Source organism: Panthera tigris, chromosome D1 (genome assembly GCF_018350195.1).
Source record: "Panthera tigris isolate Pti1 chromosome D1, P.tigris_Pti1_mat1.1, whole genome shotgun sequence".
NCBI classification, from domain to species: Eukaryota; Metazoa; Chordata; class Mammalia; order Carnivora; family Felidae; genus Panthera; species Panthera tigris.
The window spans coordinates 33,297,303-33,321,522 of NC_056669.1; the positions used below are offsets into that span (position 1 = coordinate 33,297,303).

Below are 24,220 nucleotides of genomic sequence, written 5' to 3' on the forward strand. Positions count from 1 at the left end.
GAAAAAAAAAATGAATCATCCAACATTCCATTATCACACATTTTTCCTTCATCTTGCCTGATCTGGAAAAATCAAAGAAAACATGATAAAATTTGGCCTTAACTTTCTTTAGTCCCCCTTCTTGCCAGACTGGCTTCTGCTCTGATTTTGTATGCACATAAAAATCCTAGTTTTCTCAGAAAAGCTTGAGAGGCTCTACTTTAGGATTCAGGCATTACCATTCACAAGACACTGAATGCTGGTGGATTCATAAATTCAAAACTGAACCTAATAATTTACTTGCATAATCCAATGACAGGGATGACAATCCAGATGGGATAGTCATGGTTATTCATGAGTCAAAGTTGCCCGATAAATATAGTCCAGTTTCAATTGTCAACTACGCTGCATGTCATAAAATAGAATTTCACATATCTCAATGTCAGTGCTTTCTAAAGTTAGTCTATGCAGCCATGAAATCTGAAGCAACTTCCATGTAGGTAACCAAAATTTCCAATTGGTGGTTCTAAGAGAACATCAAAAAAATTGTTCAAAATATATGTAAAATACAATTAGATGGATCAGTGTCTACATTTGTGATTTCATATTCATTTTTATTTCTTTAGATTGTCTGTCATTTTTTGTGAAGTAGTGCTAGACTTGTAGAAGGCAGTCTTAAAAACTTATTGAAAAAACAAGACCATCTTTTTTCTTTTGATAACAGAGTACTAATCTTGTCTAATTGTGACATTTACAAATGTCCATGGTTGAGCCTACTTAGAAATGAAAAGAGATAATATTACTAAAATGTCCTGAGTCCCCTACCATTGAAGTCTTTTTCTGGTGGGCTAGGGGATGTCATCATTCTGACCCTATTTTTACGCTTAGGTATTCTTACGATTTCAATTGGCATGACCATTTTACTAGATAAAACAATGAGTAAATTAATAATACAAATTAGTTTGAATTTAATTAAGTGGTTAATGTATTTGTAAGTGTTAAGTTCATTGCAGATGAACATAGTTTAAGTAAAAATGCCTGGTTCATTATTTTTTAAAAACAATTAAGATGTAGTAGAGGCTTCCTTGTAAAAGGCAAAAATGACAAATGTGAGTTGATTATTAAAAGATGGTATCAGGGGAAGCATCCTATTGATATTCTTGCAGCTGCTTTATAGGCCTGGCTATATCAGAGAAAAGAATGTCAAGATAAAGTCATCAAGAATTAACAGATAAATTCAGGACATTTCATCCTAAAGCAGCAGAATACACATTCTTCTTGAGTGCACATGGAGCATTCTCCAGAATAGATCATGTATTGAGTAACAAAGATCATACCTTGCATATTTTCAGCTCACAACGCTATGAAACTTGAAATCAACCATGAGAAAAATTTTGTGAAAACCATGAATGTTTGGAGAAAGGATGAGGACCACATGATACTCTTAATAGATGCAGAAAAAGCATTTGACAAATACAGCACCCTTTATTTATAAAAATTCTCAAGAAAGTAGGGATAAAAGAAGCATACCTTAAGATCAGAAATGCAATATACAAAATAGATATCAAGGAATCAATCCCATTTACAATTGCACTAAAAACCATATAATACCTATGAATAAACCTAACCAAAGAGGTGAAAAATCTATACATTGAAAATTATAGAAAGCTTAGAAACTAAAGAAGACACACAAAAAAGTGGAAAAACATTCCGTGCTCGTGGATTGGAAGAACAAATATTGGTAAAATGTGGATACTACCCAAACAATCTACTATTCAATGCAATCCCTATCAAAATAACACCAACATTCTTCACCAAGCTAGAACAAACAATTCTAAAATTTGTATGGAACCAGAAAAGACCCTGAATAGCCAACACAATCCTTAAAAAGAAAACCAAAACTGGAGGCATCATAATTCCAAACTTCAAGCTGTGTTACAAAGCTGTAACCATCAAGACAGTATAGCACTAGCACAAAACAGACACTCAGATCAATGAAACAGAATAGAGAACCCAGAATTGGACCCATAAACATATAGCCAACCAATATTTGACAAAGCAGTAAAGAATATCCAGTGGAAAAAAGATAGTCTCTTCAAGAAATGGGGTTGGGAAAACTGGACAGCAACATGCAGAAGAATGGACCTGGACCATTTTCTTACACCCCACACAAAAATAAACACCAAGTGAATGAAAGACCCAAATGTAAGACAGGAAGCCATCAAAACCCTAGAGGAGAAAACAGGCAACAACTTCTTTGACCTCAGCCGCAGCAATTTCTTGCTTGACACATCTCCAAAGGCAAGGGAATTAAAAGCAAAAATGAACTATTGGGACCTCATCAAGATAAACATAGTCTGCACTGCAAAGGAAACAATCAACAAAACTAAAAGGCAACAGAGAGAATGGGAAAAGATATTTGCAAATGACATATCAGATAAAGGGCTAGTATCCAAAATCTATAAAGAATTTACCAAACTCAACATCAAAAAACCAAATAATCCAGTGAAGAAATGGGTAGAACACAGGAATAGACACTTTTCCAAAGAAGATATCCAGATGGCCAAAAGACACGTGAAAGATGTTCAACATCACTCATCATCAGGGAAATATAAATCAAAACCACAATGAGATACCACCTCACACTTCTCAGAATGGCTAAAATTAACAACTAGGAAATAACAGATGCTGGCAAGGATGTGGAGAAAGAGGAAACTTTTTGTATTGTTGGTGGGAATACAAACTAGTGCAGCCACTCTGAAAAATAGTATAGAGGTTCCTCAAAAAATTAAAAATAGAACTACCCTATGACACAGCAATCACACTACTAGATATTTATATAAAGGATTCAAAAATGCAGATTTGAAGGGGCACATGCATCCCAGTGTTTATAGTAGCATTATTCACAATAGCCTAAGTATGTAAAGAGCCCAAATGTCCCTCAACTGATGAATGGATAATAAAGATGATGTTATGTATGTATGTATGTATATGTATATGTATATGTATATGTATATGTGTATGTGTGTGTGTGTGTGTATACACATATAAAATGGAATATTACTTGGTGATCAAAAAGAATGAATTTTGCCATTTTACAACAATGTAGATGGAACTAGAATGTATTAGGCTAAACCAAATAAGTCAGAGAAAGATAAATATCATATGATTTCACTCATGTGGAATTTAAGGAACAATACAGATGAACATAGGGAAAGGGAAGCAAAAATAAGATAAAAACAGAGAAGACAATAAGCCATAAGATTCTCTTATATACAGAGAACAAACTGAGGGTTGCTGGCAGGGTGTTGGGTGGGGGGAAGGGCTAAAGGGGCAAGGGGCATTAAGGAGGACATTTGTTGGGATGAGCACTGGGTTTTATATGTAAATGATGAATCACTAAATTCTATTTCTGAAATCATTATTACACTTATGTTAACTAACTTGGATTTAAATTAAAAAAAGAAAAGAAAAAGATCAAGTCATCAAGCAAAAGGAGCTACCTGGAATTTAGGTCAAGAGGTCAGGTTGCGATTAGGAAAAAAAAGCCAAAAAACAAAAACAAAAGAAACAGAATCTTCCTTGCTAGAGTGTTAGCTTCATAGGGCAGGGACACTGTCTATTTTACTTATTGTTTTATCCCATGCATTTCACCAAAACATAGTAGACAGTCAATAAATATTAGGTGAATAAATAAATGAGATTCAGATGAAACATACAGGCAGTTTAGGGACTACAAGATCCAAATTTGACTGCCAATCCAGGTCACAGAGCCAGGCTGCAAGTCAATTGAGGAACAGGGAGAGAAAGCACAATGAAAGGGATCTGGGTCAGGGAAATCAAATAAGGAGGATATAAGAGCCTTAAGGACTTTCTACTTCGCTAGGTGAAGTCTATCTTTAAATGACCCTTGCTCAAGGATAGCATCCCATGATTAGTAGAAGAGAAAATACAAAGGTTTCAGAGTCCTGTAAGCCACCCACAAGTTTAAGTTTGATTATTTGTTAAGGAAAATGCACTGAGATGTTGTCGTTAGTATGTACTCTAGAGATACAGTTCATCAATATTAAAATTGTAGGTAAGAATGTACTTGACAAAAGCCACATTTTAGAAGGACATAAATCTGTGTATGTGACTTCAGAAATGATTTCTTATTTCTCACTTACTCCCCTGTTATTGCTGGTATATCAGAGGAAACTTCCCATATAAAAGCCTTATCTTCGCTTCTTTTAATTGCTTTTGTCTGAGGTGCAAATAGTTTTCTGCAGTAATTAATTAGATTCACTTATAATCTTTGAGTAGTGCAAAAACATATTCAGGTCTGACCCTTAACCATTTTTGATACAAACATTGGAGAGTTGTGATTCTCATGTATATCAAAACATCTTGGTATCCTGGTAAGACTTAGATGGTTCTACAGCAAATAAAGATGTTGCTGGATTAAGAACTCTGAATTGTTTTTTTTTTTTAAATCAGCTCTTTCAGTTTCTTTGAAACCTGTCACACCTCTCCTAAAATGATCTCTCCTTGCCCAATCTCCTTACTGATTTTCCTCTTCAGTTAAACTTATTTATTTATTTATTTATTTATTTATTTATTTATTTATTTATCATTTACATTATTGAAGTATAATTGACATACAATGTTATATTAGGTTTAGGTGTACAATATATTGATTCAACAGCTCTATACATTTTTCAGTTCTCTCCATGGTAGGTAGTCACCATTGTCACAATACAATGTTATTACAATATTTTTTGCTATATTCCCTATGCTGTACTTTTCATGGCTGTGACTTATTCATTTTATAACTGGAAGTTTGTACTTCTTAATCCCCTTTATCTATTTCACCCATCTCCCTAACCACTTCTCCTCTGTCAGTCACCAGTTTGTTCTCTGTATTTAAGATTCTGCTTTATTGTTTCTTTGTTAGTTTGCTCTGTTTTTCCAGATATAAGTGAAATCATATGGTGTGTGTATATATATATATATATATATATGCATCCATTTATTGATAGATACTTGAGTTGCTGTAATATCCTAACTATTGTAAATAATACTGCAGTAATCATAGCATTGCGTGTATAGTTTTGAAAGTGTTTTTGTTTTTCCAGGGTAAATACCTGGGAATATCTAGTGGAATTATTGGATCATACAGTATTTGTTTTTAATTTTTTGAGAAACATCCATACTATTTTCCACAGTGATTGCACATGAGAGTATACATTCCATCAACAGTGCACAAGGATTCTCTTTTTTCCACATCCTCAACAACACTTGTTATTTTAAAAAAATTTTTTTAAATGTATTTTTGAGACAGAGAAAGACAGAGCATGAGCAGGGGAGGGCCAGAGAAGGAGACACAGAAACTGAAGCAGGCTCCAGGCTCTGAGCTGTCAGCACAGAACCCAATGTGGGGCTTGAACTCACAAGCAGTGAGATCATGACCTGAGCTGAAGTTGGACGCTTAACTGACTGAGCCACCCAGGTGCCCCTAAACCTTGTTATTTCTTGTCTATACTAGCCCTCTGACTGGTGTGAGGTAATAGCTCACTGTGGTTTTGATTTGCATTTTCCTGATGATGAGTGATATTTAGCATCTTATCATGTGGCTGTTGGTCATCTGGATGACATCTTTGGAATTGTCTATTCATGTTCTCTGCTCATTTTTAAATGAAATTGTGTGTGTGTGTGTGTGTGTGTGTGTGTGCGTGTGCGTGTGTGTGTGCGTGTGTGTGTTGAATAAATTCTTTATATATTTTGGACATTAAACCTTTATTAGGGATGTCATTTGCAAATGATATAGATTCTCCCATTCATTAGATTTTATTGTTATTTTGTTGATGGTTTTCTTTGCTGTGTAGAAGGTTTTTATTTTCGTTTATTACTAACAGTTTTTGTGTTTTTTTTTCTTTTTTGCTTTTGTTTCCCTTTCCTGAGGAGACATACCTGTAAATATATGGCTAAGTGTGATGTCTAAGAGATTACCACCTATGTTTTCTTTTAGCAGTTTTATGGTTTCAGGTCTCATTTGTAGGTCTTTAATCCATTTTGAGTTTATTTTTGTGTATGGTTAAGAGAGTGATGCAGTTTCATTCTTTTATATGTAACTGTCCAGTTTTCTGTATTCCCCCCATTGCATATTCTTGTATCCTTTGTTGTAGGTATAGTAACCATATATGCGTGGGCTTATTTATGGGTTCTCTATCCTGTGTGATTGATCTATGAATCTATTTTTGTGCCAGTACCATACTGTTTTGATTACTATAATCTTGTAGTATATCTTGAAATGTGGGAATGTGGTACCTCCAGCTTTGTACTTTTTTTTCTGAATATTGCTTTAGCTTTGAGATCTTTTGTGGTTCCATGTAATTTTTAAGATTATTTGTCCTAGTTCTGTAAAAAATGTTGTTGATATTTTGATGGGGATTGCATGGAATCTGAAGATTGCTCTGAGTAGTGCAGACATTTTAATGACACCAATTCTTCCAATCCATGAACATGGTGTAACCTTCCATTTGTTTGTGTTGTCTTCAATTTCTTTCATCAATGTTTTATAGTTTTCAGAGTATGGGTCTTTCACCTCCTTGGTTAAATTTATTCCTAGGTAGTTTATTATTTTGGTGCAATTATGATATTGTTTCCTTCATTTCTCTTTCTGCTATTACTTTATTTTTAGTGTATAGAAATGCAACAGATTTCTATACATTAATTTTGTGTCTTGCAAGTTTACTAATTTATTTATTACTTCTTTTTTAATGTTTATTTATTTTTGAGAGAGAGAGAGAGAATGGGGAAGGGACAGAGAGAGGGAGACGCAGAACTCAAAGGAGGCTCCAGGCTGTGAGCTGTCAGCACAGAATCCAATGCAGGGCTTCAACTCACGAACTGCAAGATCTTGACCTGAGCTGAAGTCAGATGCTTAACCACTCCACCCAGGTACCTCTGACTTTATTTATTACTTCTAATTTTTTTTTGGCAGCTTTTGAGCTTTCTCAAATGATATGTGTATCATGTCATTGCAAATAGTGACAGTTTTAATTCTTTCTTACCAATTTGAGTGACTTTTACTTTTTGTTGCCTGATTACAGTGGCTAGGACCTCTAATACTATGTTGAATAAAAGTGATGAGAGTGGACATCTTTGTCTTCCTCCTGATCTTAGAGGAAAAGCTTTCAGTTTTTCACCATTGAGTATAATGTTAGCTGTGGGTTTGTTATATATAGCCTTTAGTATGCTGAGGTATGTTCCCTCTAAGCCTACTTTGTTGAGTCTTTTTTATCATGAATGGATGTTGTGTTTTATCAATGCTTTTTCTGCATATGTTGAGTTGATCATGTTTTTTAATCTTCCTTTTGATAATGTGATCTATTACACTGATTGATTTGCTTATATCAAACCACCCTTATAACCCTGAAATAAATCCCACTTGATAATGATGAAAGATTTTTTTAAATGTATTTTTTATTTTGCTTTGCTAATATTTTGTTGGGAATTTTTCATTTTTGTTCATCAGAATTATTGGCCTGTGAGTTTTAAAAAAGAAGCAAAAACGAATTACTGGGACCTTATGAAGATAAAAAGCTTCTGCACAGCAAAGGAAACAACCAACAAAACTAAAAGGCAACCAACGGAATGGGAAAAGATATTTGCAAATGACATATCGGACAAAGGGATAGTATCCCAAAATCTATACAGAGCTCACCAAACTCCACACCCGAAACATCAATAGACACTTCTCTAAAGAAGACATCCGGATGGCCAACAGGCACATGAAAAGATGTTCAACGTCGCTCCTTATCAGGAAAATACAAATCAAAACCACACTCAGATATCACCTCACGACAGTCAGAGTGGCCAAAATGAACAAATCAGGAGACTATAGATGCTGGAGAGGATGTAGAGAAACGGGAACCCTCTTGCACTGTTGGTGGGAATGCAAATTGGTGCAGCCGCTCTGGAAAGCAGTGTGGAGGTTCCTCAGAAAATTAAAAATAGACCTACCCTATGACCCAGCAATAGCACTGCTAGGAATTTACCCAAGGGATACAGGAGTACTGATGCATAGGGGCACTTGTACCCCAATGTTTATAGCAGCACTCTCAACAATAGCCAAATTATGGAAAGAGCCTAAATGTCCATCAACTGATGAATGGATAAAGAAATTGTGGTTTATATACACAATGGAATACTACGTGGCAATGAGAAAGAATGAAATATGGCCTTTTGTAGCAACGTGGATGGAAGTGGAGAGTGTGATGCTAAGTGAAATAAGCCATACAGAGAAAGACAGATACCATATGGTTTCACTCTTACGTGGATCCTGAGAAACGTAACAGAAACCCATGGGGGAGGGGAAGGAAAAAAAAAAAAAAGAGGTTAGAGTGGGAGAGAGCCAAAGCATAAGAGACTGTTAAAAACTGAGAACAAACTGAGGGTTGATGCGGAGTGGGAGGGAGGGGAGGGTGGGTGATGGGTATTGAGGAGGGCACCTTTTGGGATGAGCACTGGGTGTTGTATGGAAACCAATTTGACAATAAATTTCATATATTGAAAAAAAAAAGGAATTTTTTGTAGTGTCTTTGTCTGCTTTTGGTATCAGGGAAGTGTTGACAGAATGGAATGCATCTGGAAGTTTTCCTTCTTCTTCTAGTTTCTGTAATAGTTTGAGAGTAGAGGTATTAACTCTTCTTTAAATGTGTAGAATTCACCTATGGAGCCATCTGGCCCTGGACTTTTGTTGGGAGAATTTGATTATTATTCAGTTTCATTACTATTAATCAGTCTATTCAAATTATTTCTTCCTATTTCATTTTATTTCATTTTATTATTTTATTTTATTTTATTTAAATCCAAGTTAATTAACATATAGTATGTTAATGGTTTCAGGAGTAGAATTTAGTGATTCATGACTTACATATAACACCCAGTTGTTCATCCCAACAAGTGACCTCCTTAAGGCCCATCACCCATTTAGCCCATGCCCCCACCCAACACTCCTCCAGCAACCTTCATTTTGTTCTCTGTATAGAAGTCACTTATACTTTGTCTCCCTCTCTGTTTCTCTATTATTTTTGCTTCACTTTCCCTATGTTCATCTGTTTTGTTTCTTAAATTCCACATATGAGTGAAATCATATGATATTCATCTTTCTCTGACTGGCTTATTTGACTTACCACAACACATTCTGGTTTCATCCACATTGTTGCAAATGCCAAGATTCCATTCTTATACATTTATCAGTCAATGGACATTTGGGCTTTTTCCATAATTTGGCTATTGTTGATAGCACTGCTATAAACATTGGGCTGCATGTGCCCCTTCGAATCAGCATTTTTTTATCCTTTGGATAAATACCTTTTAGTGTAATTACTGGGTCATAGGGTAGTTCTATTTTTATTTTTATTTTATTTTTAATTTTATTTAAATCCAAGTTAGTTAACATATAGTATAATAAAGGTTTCTTTACTACTACTCCTTAGTACCCATAGCCTAATTAGCCCATTCCCCTACCCACATCCCCTCCCGCAAACCTTAGTTTGCTTCCTGTATTTAAGAATCTCTTTGGTTGCTTCCCTCTCTGTTTTTGTTGTTGTTATTGTTTGTTTTGTTTTATTTTTTTTAAATATTGATTTATTTTTGAAAGAGAGAGAGACAGAGCATGAGCAGAGGAGGGAGAGAGAGAGGGAGACACCGAATCTGAAGCAGGCTCCAGGATCTGAGCTGTCAGCCTAGAGACTGATGTGAAGTGGGACTCCAACACACAAACCTTGAGATCATGACCTAAGCCGAAGTTGGACACCTAACTGACTGAGCCACCCAGGTGCCCCCCTCCCCTGTTTTTACCTATTTCTTACTGATTTAAGTTTGGAAGATTGTATGTCTCTAAGAATTTATCTGTTTCTTCTATTTTCTCCATTTGGTTGGTATATTTCGTCCAATTTTTTGCCATATAATTTTTCATAATATTCTCTTATAATTCTTTGTATTCCTGTGGTACTGGTTGTTATTTACCCTTTTTTATTTATGATTTTACTTATTTGAGCATCTCTGTTTTTTCCATGTTGACTTTGACTACTGGTTTATCAATTTTTTTGTCTTTTCAAATATCTAGCTTTTGGTTTCATTGATATTTTCTGTTGTTTTTAAATATCTATTTCATTTATTTCCACTCTAATCTTTTTTAACTAATGTTGGGCTTTGTTCTTTCTTTTTCTAGCCCCATTAGGTGTAAAGTTAGGCTGTTTATTTGAGATTTTTCTTCTTTCTTGACATAAATGTGTATTGCTATAAACCTTCCTCTTCGAACTGCTTTTTCTATGTCTCAAAGATTTCGGACTGTTGTGTTTTCACTGTTATTTGTCTTAATATATTTAAAATTTTCCTCTTTCATTTCTTTATGACCCATTTGTTTAGTAGCATATTGTTTAGCTTCATGCATTTGTGTTTTTCCTTTTTTTTTTTCATTTTGTTCTTGTGATTGATTTCTAGTTTCATACTCTTGTGGTCAGAAAACATATGTGATATGATTTTATTCTCCTTTAATGTACTGATACTTATTTTGTGGCCTAACATGTGATTTATCCTAAAGATTATTCCATGTGCACTTGAAAAGAATGTGTATTCTGTTGTTGGGGATTGCATGTTCTGTATATATCTGTTATGTGTATATAACTTTGGGGATGGAATGTTCTGTATATATCTGTTATGTGTATATAGGTCTATATGGTCTTAGTAATTGTTCAAAGCCACAGTTTCCTTGATGATTTTCTGCCTGGATGATCTATTCATTGATTTCCATATTTCCATGAGGTATTAACGTCCCCTTCTATGATTGTATTATTGTCTATTTCTCCCTTTATGTTTATTAATATGAGCTATATGTATTTAGGTACTCTTATGTTGGATGCATAAATATTTATAATTGTTATATCCTTTTGTTGGATTGAACCCTTTATCATTTTGTAATGTCCATCTTTGTTGCTACAGTCTTTGTTTTAAAGTCTATTTTTTTGATAGAAGTTTTGCTACCCCATCTTTCTTTTTGCTCCTATTTACATAGTAAATGTTTTTTCATGTCTTAACTTTCTTTTTTTTTTAATTTTTTTTAACATTTATTTATTTTTGAGACAGAGAGAGACAGAGAATGAACAGGGAGGGGCAGAGAGAGAGGGAGACACAGAATCTGAAACAGGCTCCAGGCTCTGAGCTGTCAGCACAGAGCCCGACGCGGGGCTCGAACTCACGGACCTTGAGATCATGACCTGAACCGAAGTCGGATGCTTAACCAACCAAGCCACCCAGGCGCCCCATCATGTCTTAACTTTCAATCTGTACATTTCTTTAGGTCTGAAGTGAATGTCTTTTAGGCAGCATATACATGACATTATTGTTTTATCTCTTAAGTCACACTGTGTCTTTTGATTGAAGCATTTAGTCTATTCACATTTAAAGTAATTATTGACAGGCATGTACTTACTGGAATTTTGTTAATCATTTTCTGCTTGTTTTTGCAGTTATTTCTCCTTCTCTTGCTCTCTTCCCCTGTGGTTTGGTGGCTTTAGTTAGTGTTGTGCTTAGACTCCTTTAACTTCATTTTCTGTGTATCTATTACAGGTTTTTTATTTGTGCTTGCCATTGAGTTATAACATAACATCTTATGTGTACAGAAGTTTATATTAAGTTGATAGTCACTTAAGTACAAACTGATTCTAAAAGCACTAAATTTTTACTTCCCTCTCCATGTTTTATATATATGATGTCATATTTGACATATATTTATCTTGTACATCCCTTACTAATTTTTGTGGATATAATTTATTTTATTACCTTTGTGTTTTAACCTCCATACTGGCTTTATAAGTGATTAGTCTACTATCTTTACTATATGTTTGCTTTTACGGGTAAAATTTTCTTTCATAAAAGATTTGCTTTTACCTTTCATAATTTTCTTACTTCTAGTTATGGATTTTTCTTTTAACTTAAAAAATTCCCTTTAACGCTTCTTATACGGCTGATTTAGTGGTCATGAATTCTAACTTTTGTTTGTCTGGAAAACTGTTTATTTCTTCTCTGCTGACTGATAATCTTGCTGGCTAGATTATTCTTGATTGTAGGTTTTTTTTTTTTTTCCCTTTCAGAATTTTGAATGTATTGCAGCACTCCCTTCTGGCCTGAAGTTTCTGCTGAAACATCAGCTGATAGCCTTAAGAGGTTTCACTTGTATGTAACTGCTTTCTTTTCCCTTGCAGCTTTAAAAATTCTATCATTATTATAATTATTGTTATTAATTATTATTTTGCCATTTTAATTATTATATATTTTTTTGTGGATCTCCTTGAGTTCTTCTTTTTCAGAGCTCTGTGTGGTTCCTATGACTGGATTCCTTCTTGCTTTCCTCAGATTACAGACATTTTCAGCTATTATGTCTTCAAATAAGTTTTCTTCCCCCTTCTCTCTCTTCTCCTTCTGGTAACTCTATAATGCGAATGTTATGTTTGATGATGTTGCAGAGTTCCCTTAACCTATTCTCATTTTTTATGATTCTTTTTTTTTTTTCTGTTCAGCTTGGGTACTTTCCATTACTCTGTCTTTCAGATTACTGATTCATTCTTCTGCATGCTCTAATCTACTCTTGATTCCCAGTGTATTCTTCATTTCAGTTATTGAATTCTTCAGCTCTGACTGGTTCTTTTTCACATTTTCTATATGTTGAAGTTCTCACTGATATCCTTCACTGTTTTCTGAAGTCCAGTGAGTATCCTTATGACCATTACTTTGAATTCTTTATTAGGCATATTGCTTATCTTCATTTCATTTAGCTATTTTACTATGATTTCATTGTGTTTTTTAATTTGAGACATATTCTTTTTTCTACCCATTTTCTCTAACTCTCTGTGTTTGTTTTTATGTATTAGATAAACTGCACGTCTTGGTCTTACAAGTTGTGGCTTGTGTTGAAGAAGTCCTCCAGTGTCGTATTACAAAATACAATGCAATACCACATGGTCACCAGAATCATATGTTTCAGGGGTTTCTTCTGTGCAAACTGCTGTGGCTGAGATGCAATTGCTTGCAGCCCAGCCAGCTGCAATGATGTGTTTTGTCTGCTGTGGGCACACTGGGCAGAGTTTGCTCCACAATCTGTTGAGATGCTTGGATACAGCTGCTGCAGGTTCTTGGTGAGTGGGGTCATCAGTCTACCTAGATATCTGTAATTAGTCTCTTTGCAAAGTTGTAAGTGCACCAAAGGGCAGAGTTTACACCTTGCATAGCCAGCTGTCTTGCTGTAGGAACATCTGGCATGCTGGGCTTTGTGGGGTCATCCTCCCACTCCAGGGCAGGAGTCACTTTGGAGTGGTATCTTCCAGAGTAGGAGCTGCTTTGGAAGGATACCTTTCAAGGTGGGTAGTGTGGGTGGGGTTGGTCCACCGGGGATTCTTGGAAGGGAGAGGACATATGATGCTAACAAGATAAATGGAAAATGTTAGCACTGGCTCTTGCAAGTGTCTGGCTATCTAGATTGGGGGAGGAGAAAATCATTCAACAGCACTTTTGTTACCAGAGAAATCTCCTGTAGATCCCTGATCCTTCTGCACATATTCTAAGATTAGTCAATAAATCTCCTTCACATATACCCCAGGTGCTTTTCAAACTGCTGCTTCTGTGCTGTGTCTGGGTATGAGTTATATAGTATATTGGCTTGTTAAGAGTGGGGACTTTGTTTCCTATCATTCTCCAGCTGTTCAGCCATGAAGGCCACTGATTTTTAAAGCTCAAGTTGTTAAGTCTCACTGGTTTTCAAAGCTGAATGATATGGGGGCTCATATTCTCAGTGCGGATCTCTAATGCTGGGAATGCTTGGTGTGGAGACTGACCCTCTTGCTTCTCCATTCTTGTGATGTCTCTCTTGTTTGTGGTTAGTTGCATTGGGGCTTTGGTTCACAACTGTGTCTTCACCACTCCTATCCCTTTCAGATGTGGTCTTTAAGATTGGCTGAGGAAGGTCTGTTTTGCCAGTCTTTAGGTCATTTTCAGAGTTAGTTGTACAAATGCAGCTGTTACCTTGGTGTGTCCATGGGGTGAGGTGAGCTTGGGATCCTCCTACTCTGCCATCTTCCTTCTTTCCCAGCTAAACTAAATGTGGAGTGTGCCAGGACACAGCTTAGCCCCTTCTCACTCCCTCTCTTAACATTTTCTTTCCTCTCCTCTGGAACTTTTTTTCCCTTTAGGTGGTTTCATCTAGTAGCATGCCTTTAAATACTTCCTCTATGACTTCCGCTTTATTATTTATTTATTATTTTTTAAATTTAAATCCAAGTTAGTTAACGTATAGTGTAATAATTATTTCAGGGATATAATTTGGTGACTCATAACTTACATAGAACACCCAGTGCTCATTCCAACAAGTGTCCTTAATGTCCCATGCCCCTTTAGCCCTTCAACCTACCCAACACCCCACCAGCAACCTTAAGTTTGTTCTCTATATTTAAGAGTGTCTTATGGTTTGTCTCCCTCTCTGTTCTTGCTTCCCTTTCCCTATGTTCATCTGTTTTATATCTTAAATTCCACATATGAGTGAAATCATATATTTGTGTTTCTCTGACTGACTGATTTCACTTAGCAAAATGTACCCTAGTTCCATCCACGTTGTTGCAAATGACAGGATTTCATTCTCTTTGATACCGAAATAATATTCCATTGTATATATACACCATATCTTCTTTAGCCATTCATTTATGACTGCCACTTTAATGTCTTCACCCTGATCTCTTAGACTCCAAATTCATATATCCAATTTCCTATCTGATTTATCCTCCTAAATTTCTAATAAGCATGTTAAATTTAATTTAGCCAAGACAGAACTCTTAATTTTTCCACCTTCAAATCTCTTCTTTGTCTCCTTGTCCAGTTTCTCCTTTTTTTTTTTGTAAATGGCACCACCATTCACTCATTTGACCAAACTAGTGATGTAGAAATAATTTTAATTCCTGCCATATCTGATCAGCAAATCTTGTCAGTCTAGTGTCTGAAATACATTTACTTCCCTCTTACACCACTGCTATGACCTTAGTCTAAGTCATCACCATTTCTTACTTTGATTATTGTAGTAGCCTTCTAACTTCTACTCCTGATCTTTCTTTTCTCCTCCTTTCATTCTTCGTGTAAGAATATCCAAAGTGATGTTAAAAAAATGTAAATCAGACATTGTCATTCCTCTCTGTAAATTGCCACAGTGCTTTTTCATTGCATTTGAAAGAAAATACAAACTCCATAATCCAGATATCTCTACATAATCTTGTATCTGCCTCACTAATTTGCTACTTTTAATTCTATTCACACCATTGTTTCATTAAGGCACAGTTGCTTCACTTCCTACTCTTCCTTAATGGAACTAGGTGTGCTCTACCTTTAAACTTCTATATGTATTGTTATCTAAGTTTATTTTACTTGTTTATTTATTTTTATCTTCTCCCATTAGGATTCAACATTAATAAGAGCAGAATATTTTCAATCTTATTCACACATTTCAATTCAGGAAAAATAACAGAGGTCAGCTGAAAACAGTTTCTGCATTTTCAAAATGGCACATAGTGTCTTTTTAGTAACTAACTTTTTCAAACACTTCAGGTAAAGGTGCAATTATGGCTAGAAAATGATTTGTGGAACTGATAGGATAGGTATATAAAATTTGAAACAAATCTCATGAGTGTGGTAACAGAAAAATACTTTATTGTCACCATGCTCAGAAGTCTACCACTAATAAATTCATCTAAGATTGTAGTTGGGATAGAATAGAGGAGGGAGTAGTAGTGAGATAAAATATTAAACTTTAGGAGGTTACTATATTTTAGTAATATTTAGTCAGTGAGATCCCTTAGTAAAAAAAAGAACAAAGTTGAGGAGATGAGAGGGTCAAGTTCTAGGGTGGATAAAGTAAAGGACAGAGGTAGAGCTCTCCTTAAAGGGGTAAAGAATGTAGATAAGAGAGGGCGACAGAGGTTCTGGTAAGACTTATTTATATCGCATTTATTTTTAAAGCCACATGCATTATTCAGTTATGAGATAGTATAAATTGAAAACAGTCTTTGCTGACTGTATTTTACTTAAAAGAAACGTAATGCCATATTTGGCCACTGAATTATACAAAGTTTTCATTTTCTGATTATAAAAGGAAGTATACTTTTACTTTTACAAATAGTATATTATTATTATTATTATTATTGATTTTATTTGGTAACAAGATAATTTTTTCCTTAATTTTTATTATTTTCTTTCTTCTACTGGTTTGGGGCTTTGTTTGTTCTTTTTCTAGCTCTTTTGTGTGTGAAGTTAGGTTGAGAAAATTCTTGTTTTGTGAGGCAGGCTTATATTATGTAAACTTCCTTCTTAGAACAATTTTTGCTTCATCCCAAAGAGTTTGGACCATTGTGTGTGTTTCTTTTCATTTGTATCCATGTATTTTTTGATTTCCTCTTGATTTCTTGGTGACTTATTCATTGTTTAGTAGCAGCCTCCATATATTTACGTTCTTTCTAGATTTTTTCTTGTGATTGATTTCTACTTTAATACCACTATGGTCAGAAAAGGTCCGTGATATGATTTCAATATTTTTGAATTTATTGAAATTTCTTTTATGACTTGTTCTAGAAACTTCTTTTTTTTGTAATCTGTTCTAGAAAATGTTTCATGTGTACTTGAAAATGTGCAATTTGCTCTTTTGGGATGGAATGTTCTGAATATATTTTTTAGATCCAACTGGTCCAATATGTCATTAAAAGCCACTGTTTTCTTACTGATTTACTGTCTGGATGATCTATCTATTGACGTACATGGGGTGTTAAGTCCCCTACTACTATTGTATTACTGTCCACATCTTCCTTCATGTCTGTTAATATTTGCTTTATGTATTTAGGTGCTTTGTGTTGGGTACATAAATATTTACAAATGTTATATCCTCTTGTTGGGAGGGAGAGAAACCCAAGCAGGCTCCACACCACCGGTGCAAAGCCTGATGAGGGGCTCAAATGCAGGAATTGCGAGATCATGACCTGAGCCGAAATCAAGAGTAAGGAGCTCAACTGACTGAACAACCCAGGCACTCTGCTTCTTGTTTTAAAGTCTATTTTGTCTGATTGAAGTATTGCTACTCCATGTTTCTTTTTGCTCCCCTTTGCACTGTATATATTTTTTCAGCCCTTTACTTTCAATCTGCATGTGTCTTTATGTCTGAAGTGAGTCTGCATGTATCTTAGGTCTGAAGTGAGTTTCTTCTGGGCAGCATATATATGGTTCTTATTTTTTTTCAATCATTTGGATTGGAGCATTTAGTCCATTCACATTTAAAATAATTGTTGAGACGCTCGCCTGGGTGGCTCAGTCAGTTGAGTGTCTGACTTCCACTCAGGTCATAATCTCACAGTTCATGTATTTGAGACATGCTTCAGGATCTGTGCTGACAGTTCAGCCTTCCCAGCTCATGCTGTCTCTAACACTCTATCAAAAATAAATAAACATTAAAATTTTTTAAAAAATAATTATTGAGAGGGATGTACGTATTGGTGTTTTATTAACTGCTTTGGTGGTTTTTTCATTTCTTTCTGTTCCTTTCTTCTCTTGTGGTTTGATGGTTTTCTGTAGTGTTATGCTTGGATTTCTTTCTCTTTACTTTTTGTGTTTATTGTAGGTTTCTTTATTGGACGAAATGCCATATTTTTAAACATAATTTATAAGGAACTATAAAGTGATATAAAGATTACTGTGCCTATGGATTTTGTTTCTAAGTATAAAAATAGTTGTCAGAATTTGTGTTAACTTATTTGAATCTAAAAATGCAGTCATTGTGATGATTATTGCAGAATTTGGTTTATTCCCATTAACATTCTGTTCTTAAGTATATTCCAGTTTTTTGGATAACTTTCCATTTTAAATGAAATAGATTTAGCAAAAATGTGCTCTGACACTCTTGAATGTTACTCATGGGTGGTCTTGTTTTGATCTCCAGTCAAGCCTTGATCACGGCATTCCATAAAAGTCCTCTCACCAAGGTCACTAGGATCTCTGCAATGCAATATCCATTTTGCAATTTCAGGCTTCATCTTTCTGAATTTCTCAGCAGCATTTTTTCTCAGAGAAATTCTTTTCTTGGCTTCTGAATTCCTTCACTGTCTCCCTTAGTTTCTTTGGTCAGACTCCCTTTCTTTCTTGAGGTTCAAATGGTCAGGCATCATAGGGTTCAATTCTGAAACACCTTTTTAATCAACATTCAGTGATTCAGTGAGCATATATATATAAAACCATTTATATATTGATGATTCCTTGGCGTTATAGCTCCATTTCTACCCTTTCTCTTAATATAAGACTTACTTGACAACACTTTTTGGATATAAGAAGGCTCATAAAAGTAAACACATTTAAACCAGAATCCATAACTTTTTGCACTAACACCCACTCTCCTTTCTGAGTACCTCATCTATGTGAATTATATTTTATTCACTGAGTTTCTTCGGTCAAAAAACTCTGGAATTATCTTTGATTCCTTTTATGTTTTAATTGACACCCCATTCATTTCCAAATCCCATCACGTATCCATATAAAATGTATTTTAAAAAGTCCATTTCTCATCGATTACATTGTGACTGCTCTAGTGAAAAGCAACTTCTTTATTACCTAGATTGGAACAATTGCCTTTATTATCCCTGATGTCTTGTCTAGAGTCTATTCTCCACACTCTAGACTAAGGGAGGCTTTTAAATATAAGTCAGATACTGACTTGACTCTTTCTGTTCAAAATCTTTTAATGCCTTCTCCTCATAGGATAAAATCCAGATTCCTTTCTATGGTTAACAACACTCTACATAACCTGGTCTTTGTCTTGGTGCTCTCTCCACCATTTTGCAACCCAACCCTCTCTGTTGTTCACTGCTATCTCACTCAAATCACTCCCTTCCTGTTCTTTGAACAAGGCCAGCATGCTACTTACTACTTTAGAGACTTTGATTTTGCTGTTCTCTCTGTCTCTTTCTCTCTCATTCAGTCATGTGTCAACTCAAATGTCACAATACCAGAAAGGGTGACTTTTCAAATCTTTATAAATAGCATAGTCTTTGAGTCTCTACCTTCGTATCCAATTTTATTTTTCTACACAGTATTTATCATAATTGTGTGGCATATCAAATTATGCCACATATTTATTTGCTAATTTGTTTATTGCTTGCCTCCCTTACTTCAATATTAAGCTTCATGAAGGCAGAGAATTCATTTTGCTCATTGTTTTATCCCTAGAATCTAGTTCTGGTAGGTACTTAGTAAGTCTTCAATAAAGATTTATTGAGTTAATGGATGAATGATTTATATTTAGAAAGAGAATAATTATTCACAGATATAAATCTTATGTGATATTTGCAGGACCTCCAAAAGAGCTATTATTATAAGTGAGTTGCAGTGAGAACATGACTGTTATGCAGGAAAAAAAAAATGAAAGTGGCTGGCTGTGTGAGAGGAGCACCACTTGGAGATGTGAGAGCATGGATCCCTCACTTTTCTGTTCACCAGGATATACTTTGTGGCCTTCTAAAAGTACGCACATCAAATGTTTTGATTCAGAGGTTTAGGTTAGTCTGTACTTATGTAGTTGTTTTAGGCTGGACTCCCTAGAAGCAGAGGTCGAGACATAGATACAAGTGCATGTGATTTATTTTGATAGTGCTTTCAGGTAAATCTGTAAAGAAGGAAGGATAGAAGGATAAGGAAGGAGAGGGAGTTGAGCAAGAGTGTGGCCTCAGGTAATCCAGCCTTGTCCTGATGCACACAGCAAAGACACTGCACCATAAAATACACCATAAAGTTGTTTTTTTCTTCAGTCAAGGGACCAGTGTCAGCCAATCATTGGCTTTGGGTTGCCTAATTTTGGGAAGGGGATTTTTAAGGGAAAGCAGCATTCCTGACTGAAGGCAATTCTCCAAAGGTGGAAATTGAGCAAACAAAACCCACAGAAGCTGGGAGATGTGTACTGGCCCCTGAAGTGTAACAAGGCAGGCTACCCCAATGTCTTCTACGGTGGTATTAAAAGTACAGATATTCATTCATTCAACAAATATTTATTGTAGCTCTCATGGTCCAAGAACTACCAGATGCTGAGTTTCTTTGGTAAATAGATATGGTCTTTGCAGCATGGGTAGGGAGACAAGGAGATATTAGTCAAATAAACATGCAATCATGATATGGCACATAGTGAATTATTACTTCAAATAGTAAATCAAAGCAATATTACAGAAACAAATCCATGATATTGCATAGATAATGGTTTCTCATAACTGGTCCTTGCTGTAACTCTTAAGAAAAATTGTGTGAATTTTTTTTATCATAGTAATCACTATCTAATGCTTGCAGTATATTAATCAAGTATCTCTCAGGCATTATTTCAAACCTCAGATAGAATTAAAAAAATGTGTTTTCAGTCTGAAATCATGTCGGAGTACAAGTCTTATACTTGATAATTATTTAAGTTTAAAGGACGCTGGATGCTAACTATTTTTCTGATTTTAGAAATTATCCCCCCCTGACAAACCAATACAAGAAGTAGAGATCTTGTTTTTGAAGAATACTCAAGTTCATAGACTGCCTACAATCCTCTGGTTCATGTGGAGGCTAAAATTTCATTGAAGTCATTGAAATGTTATGAAATGTTCACCATTAAAAGGTCTGCATAATTGTGTTTGAAAATAGAAAAAAACTAAGGGCAAAAAGTCATTTGAATGAATATGTATACCACGAAGTCCAAGCAAATTTTGAGAAGTCAGTATAGGAGGTAAGATCTGCCAAGACAGTATAATAGGAAAACTTGTTTTATACATTAATTTATTGGAAGAAAATACACAAAAACATTTTTATCCACAAAAACATTTTTAACTACCAAAAAATCAGGTATCAGTAAATATCCATCTGTAACTCCTGATTTTTATATAATGGTTTATTCTCATCTCTTTAAAAAATTCTTTACATGGTACTATGGAAAATATTGTGCTAAAAAATAAGCCAGCTAATGAACAACATGTCAGTAAAATTGCATATTTCTTACTTTCTTTGCAACAGAACAAAATTTCAAAAGAATATAATTCTGTTGAAGTGTCACCAAACTATTTCTTTTGGAGATTGCAGTGGCAGCAAAAATAACAAGGCTTATTTTCAATAATTCTGTTCATACCTCAAATCCCTGTGGTCTTCCTAGACTTTCTTTAATATGTTTCCATGCAACAAGAATCTCTGACACAGACACACTTGTAGCCTTGACATCTGTGGGAGCAGCACTGGGTTCTGTACAAAGGAAAATGGAAATAATAAACTCTGATGGTAACAAGTTATGTCTATCAAAGCATTGCACCTGAATCTGTCCGGTGTTACTTCCTTCTACCTTTTTTTGAAATGAAGTGTTGTAGTAGTTGTGAAAAACAAAAGATAAAAAGATGGTCTTTTTGGATTTTTCTACTTGGGTCAAGTCTTATGTCTTTACCAAGACAAATGACAAATCTAGCAAGGCAAACAAAGAAGATCTTTATCCTTGGATTGACCACGACATTCCTGGAGAAGTTAAATTGTCTGACTTAAATTGTCTGCCAGTCTAGCACAATGATTAAAAGCATGGACTAGAGAATCACGTGTGGCTATTTTGTTGCTGCTGTTGTTTTCTGCCTTCAAAAGAATTATTTACCTTGAGGCAAGTTGCCTTTTTTTTTTTTATGCCCCAGTTCCCTCATCTGTAATATGGACATAATAAGAGTACTTATCTCAGAGGTTTTTAAGGTTAGTTTTAGGTGGAATAATACATACAAAATATTTAGCACAATGTTTGGCCCTTAAAACTTTCACTCACAAAATATCACTTGTTATTATTTTACTTTACTTTTTTTTACCCCTGTAGGCACAAATAGAGTCAAAATTTCATGTTTTGTTGTTGTTGTTGTTGTTGTTGTTGTTCCAACCACAGAACTACATTTCCATGATTGTATATATAATATGATATGAATCATGATATTCAAAAGGCATGCGTTGACTTTTAAGATAGGTATGGACTGAAAAAGAAAGGCCCTGAAGGTCTCAGTCCTACTGCTCAAAAGTATGTTTTCATCCATTCCTATGCTTAGTGACCTTTCTCACTATTTTTTTTCCCAAATACACCGTGTCTGATTGGCATCCATCAAGAGGTACACTTTACTTGAGGTTGCACTGTATGTGAGTAACAAAATATTTTCAGCTTTGACATTGCTGAATCATAAATACTATGTCACAAACACACGTTAAATGAAATGGCAGAATAAAGGCCATATATTAGTTCAAACAGTTCTGTACAAAGGTGATTTAAAGAACCCTTGCTGTATAAAAATTTTAGAGACTTAAACACTAAAAATGTAACTGGTAAGAGTTTAATCTATTGAAGTTTCTTTTCTCTTTCTCCCCCCGACCTTTTCCTTTTAGAATCGGGGAACCAAATATGACAAAATTCTAAATAAGATATTTAAAAATCATTATTAGAGATATTAAAGGAATTATAACTATTTTACTGAGATCTTTCTTGTTTTGATGGAAGGTAGTCACACATCTATCTGGAGAAACTTTTTCTCCAGAAAATGAAGATTTTCCAGAAATGAAGATTTTTTTCATTATTATTTAATAGGGGTCAAAATTCTTGATTTTACAAGTAAACAAAAGGAAATGCTGATGTTCTTATGGTGTGTGCAACCCAATCTCCAGATTTAAGGTACCATGTGTTTGACAGACAGCCACCCTTTGGGTATCGCTTGTTACTAGCAAGCAGTTTTGCTTCTCTTTTAAATGAATGTATTGCAGAGATTTGTGTGTCACAGGCCTTCTTTCAGCTTTTTTATTATTGAAGCAATTATATCTTTGTCAGAAAAGTTTGCACAGAGATAAATAATTTCAGAAGAACAAAATATGTGGTTGGGTGGAAGCCTTTCTACCTCTATCTCCAGAGAAAAAAATAATTTCTCTCTCAGCTTTCTGTAGTACTGCACAAGCTTAAGAACTTCTCAAATGGAGATAAGAAAGTTTTAAAAAGTAAAGTTTAAAAAACAAGAAAAATATCAAGAACCTATTTCTCAAACAAGCACCCCAATTTCTATTTAAAAGCTCTGAGGACTTTAACTCAGAATCAGACCCAAGCTGACATTTCATAGATGCATTCTTGGGGGCTAAATATTATAGCTACATCTAATTGAATGAAAGTAAATGAGTCAAACAAAAACTGAAGAATCATTTTTTATTTGGAAACAAATTAAAATAGTAAATAGTATCAGAAGTAAACCTATGCCGACCTAAATTTGAAATTTAAGCATGTAAAAAAACTGACCTCAGTCAGTTTATTTCCAGCAGTTTCAGTAGTATTGTCACAGATGGGTGAACATTTTCACATGGATTGAAAGGTTTTTCTGTAAGCAAGAGTAACTATCACAGAATGTGGTTTGGATAGGAACTAACTGTTCTATTTGGGTATCCCATTGTAACTGAACAATGGAAAGTACCTAGAAAGAATTTTAGACAGTCACTTGGATCAAAAGTCATAAATGGATGGTCAATGAGTCTTTAGTCATATTCTGTATGTCCCAATAATATATTAATTTATTTCAACATTTCATATAAAAATAAGAATTTCTAGCTTATTTTGGAAAAAAAAAAGTGGCAATACTAAGCCTGAATTCATGGATGTTGATAGATGAGAGAATTAGCAGTTTGTCCCATTAGTCAGGGCATAGTCTTTTCAGGTTGCCCAGAGTCCCTACCACTACCTATTATCTCACACTGGGACTACTTCACTGATTTATATCTCTTACCTGATCTCTATAGGCTTTTGAGTTATGGACATATGTATTAGATCCATGTTCTCATTTTGCAGATGAAAATGTGACCTATACACAGGTTGATTTATCCAAACTCTGCTTCTAGCTCTGAAACAACTCCAGCTAGAACTCAGGTCTCAAGTAATCTTTTCTGTGTTGCTTTTAAATTGGCACCAGGCAGCAATAGGCTCATTCTGTATTTCTTAGAGTCAGTTCTGAGGCACAGAAGAGATTTTAGAGGAAACACAGATAGTTCATTTTCTTGCTGTTCAATTACTTCCAAATAACTGACAGAAGAACAGATGGAATAACAAACAACAACAATAGCAAATAGATGAGGGGAACAACCAAAGATAATAATAATTGCCATTTATTGAGGATTTCGTAGT

The 24,220-nt window shown here is 34.8% G+C and overlaps 1 protein-coding gene across 1 annotated transcript in view; it reads right to left on the reverse strand.

The window, feature by feature from the left end:
• The window catches only part of CNTN5 (contactin 5), a 534,453-nt gene that overhangs the window by 37,980 nt on the left and 472,253 nt on the right, over window positions 1-24,220 (reverse strand). Inside the window, exon 19 of the mRNA XM_042959596.1 lies at window positions 21,185-21,294. Within this exon, the coding sequence (XP_042815530.1) occupies window positions 21,185-21,294 (110 nt within the window). The remainder of the gene's footprint in view (window positions 1-21,184; window positions 21,295-24,220) is intronic.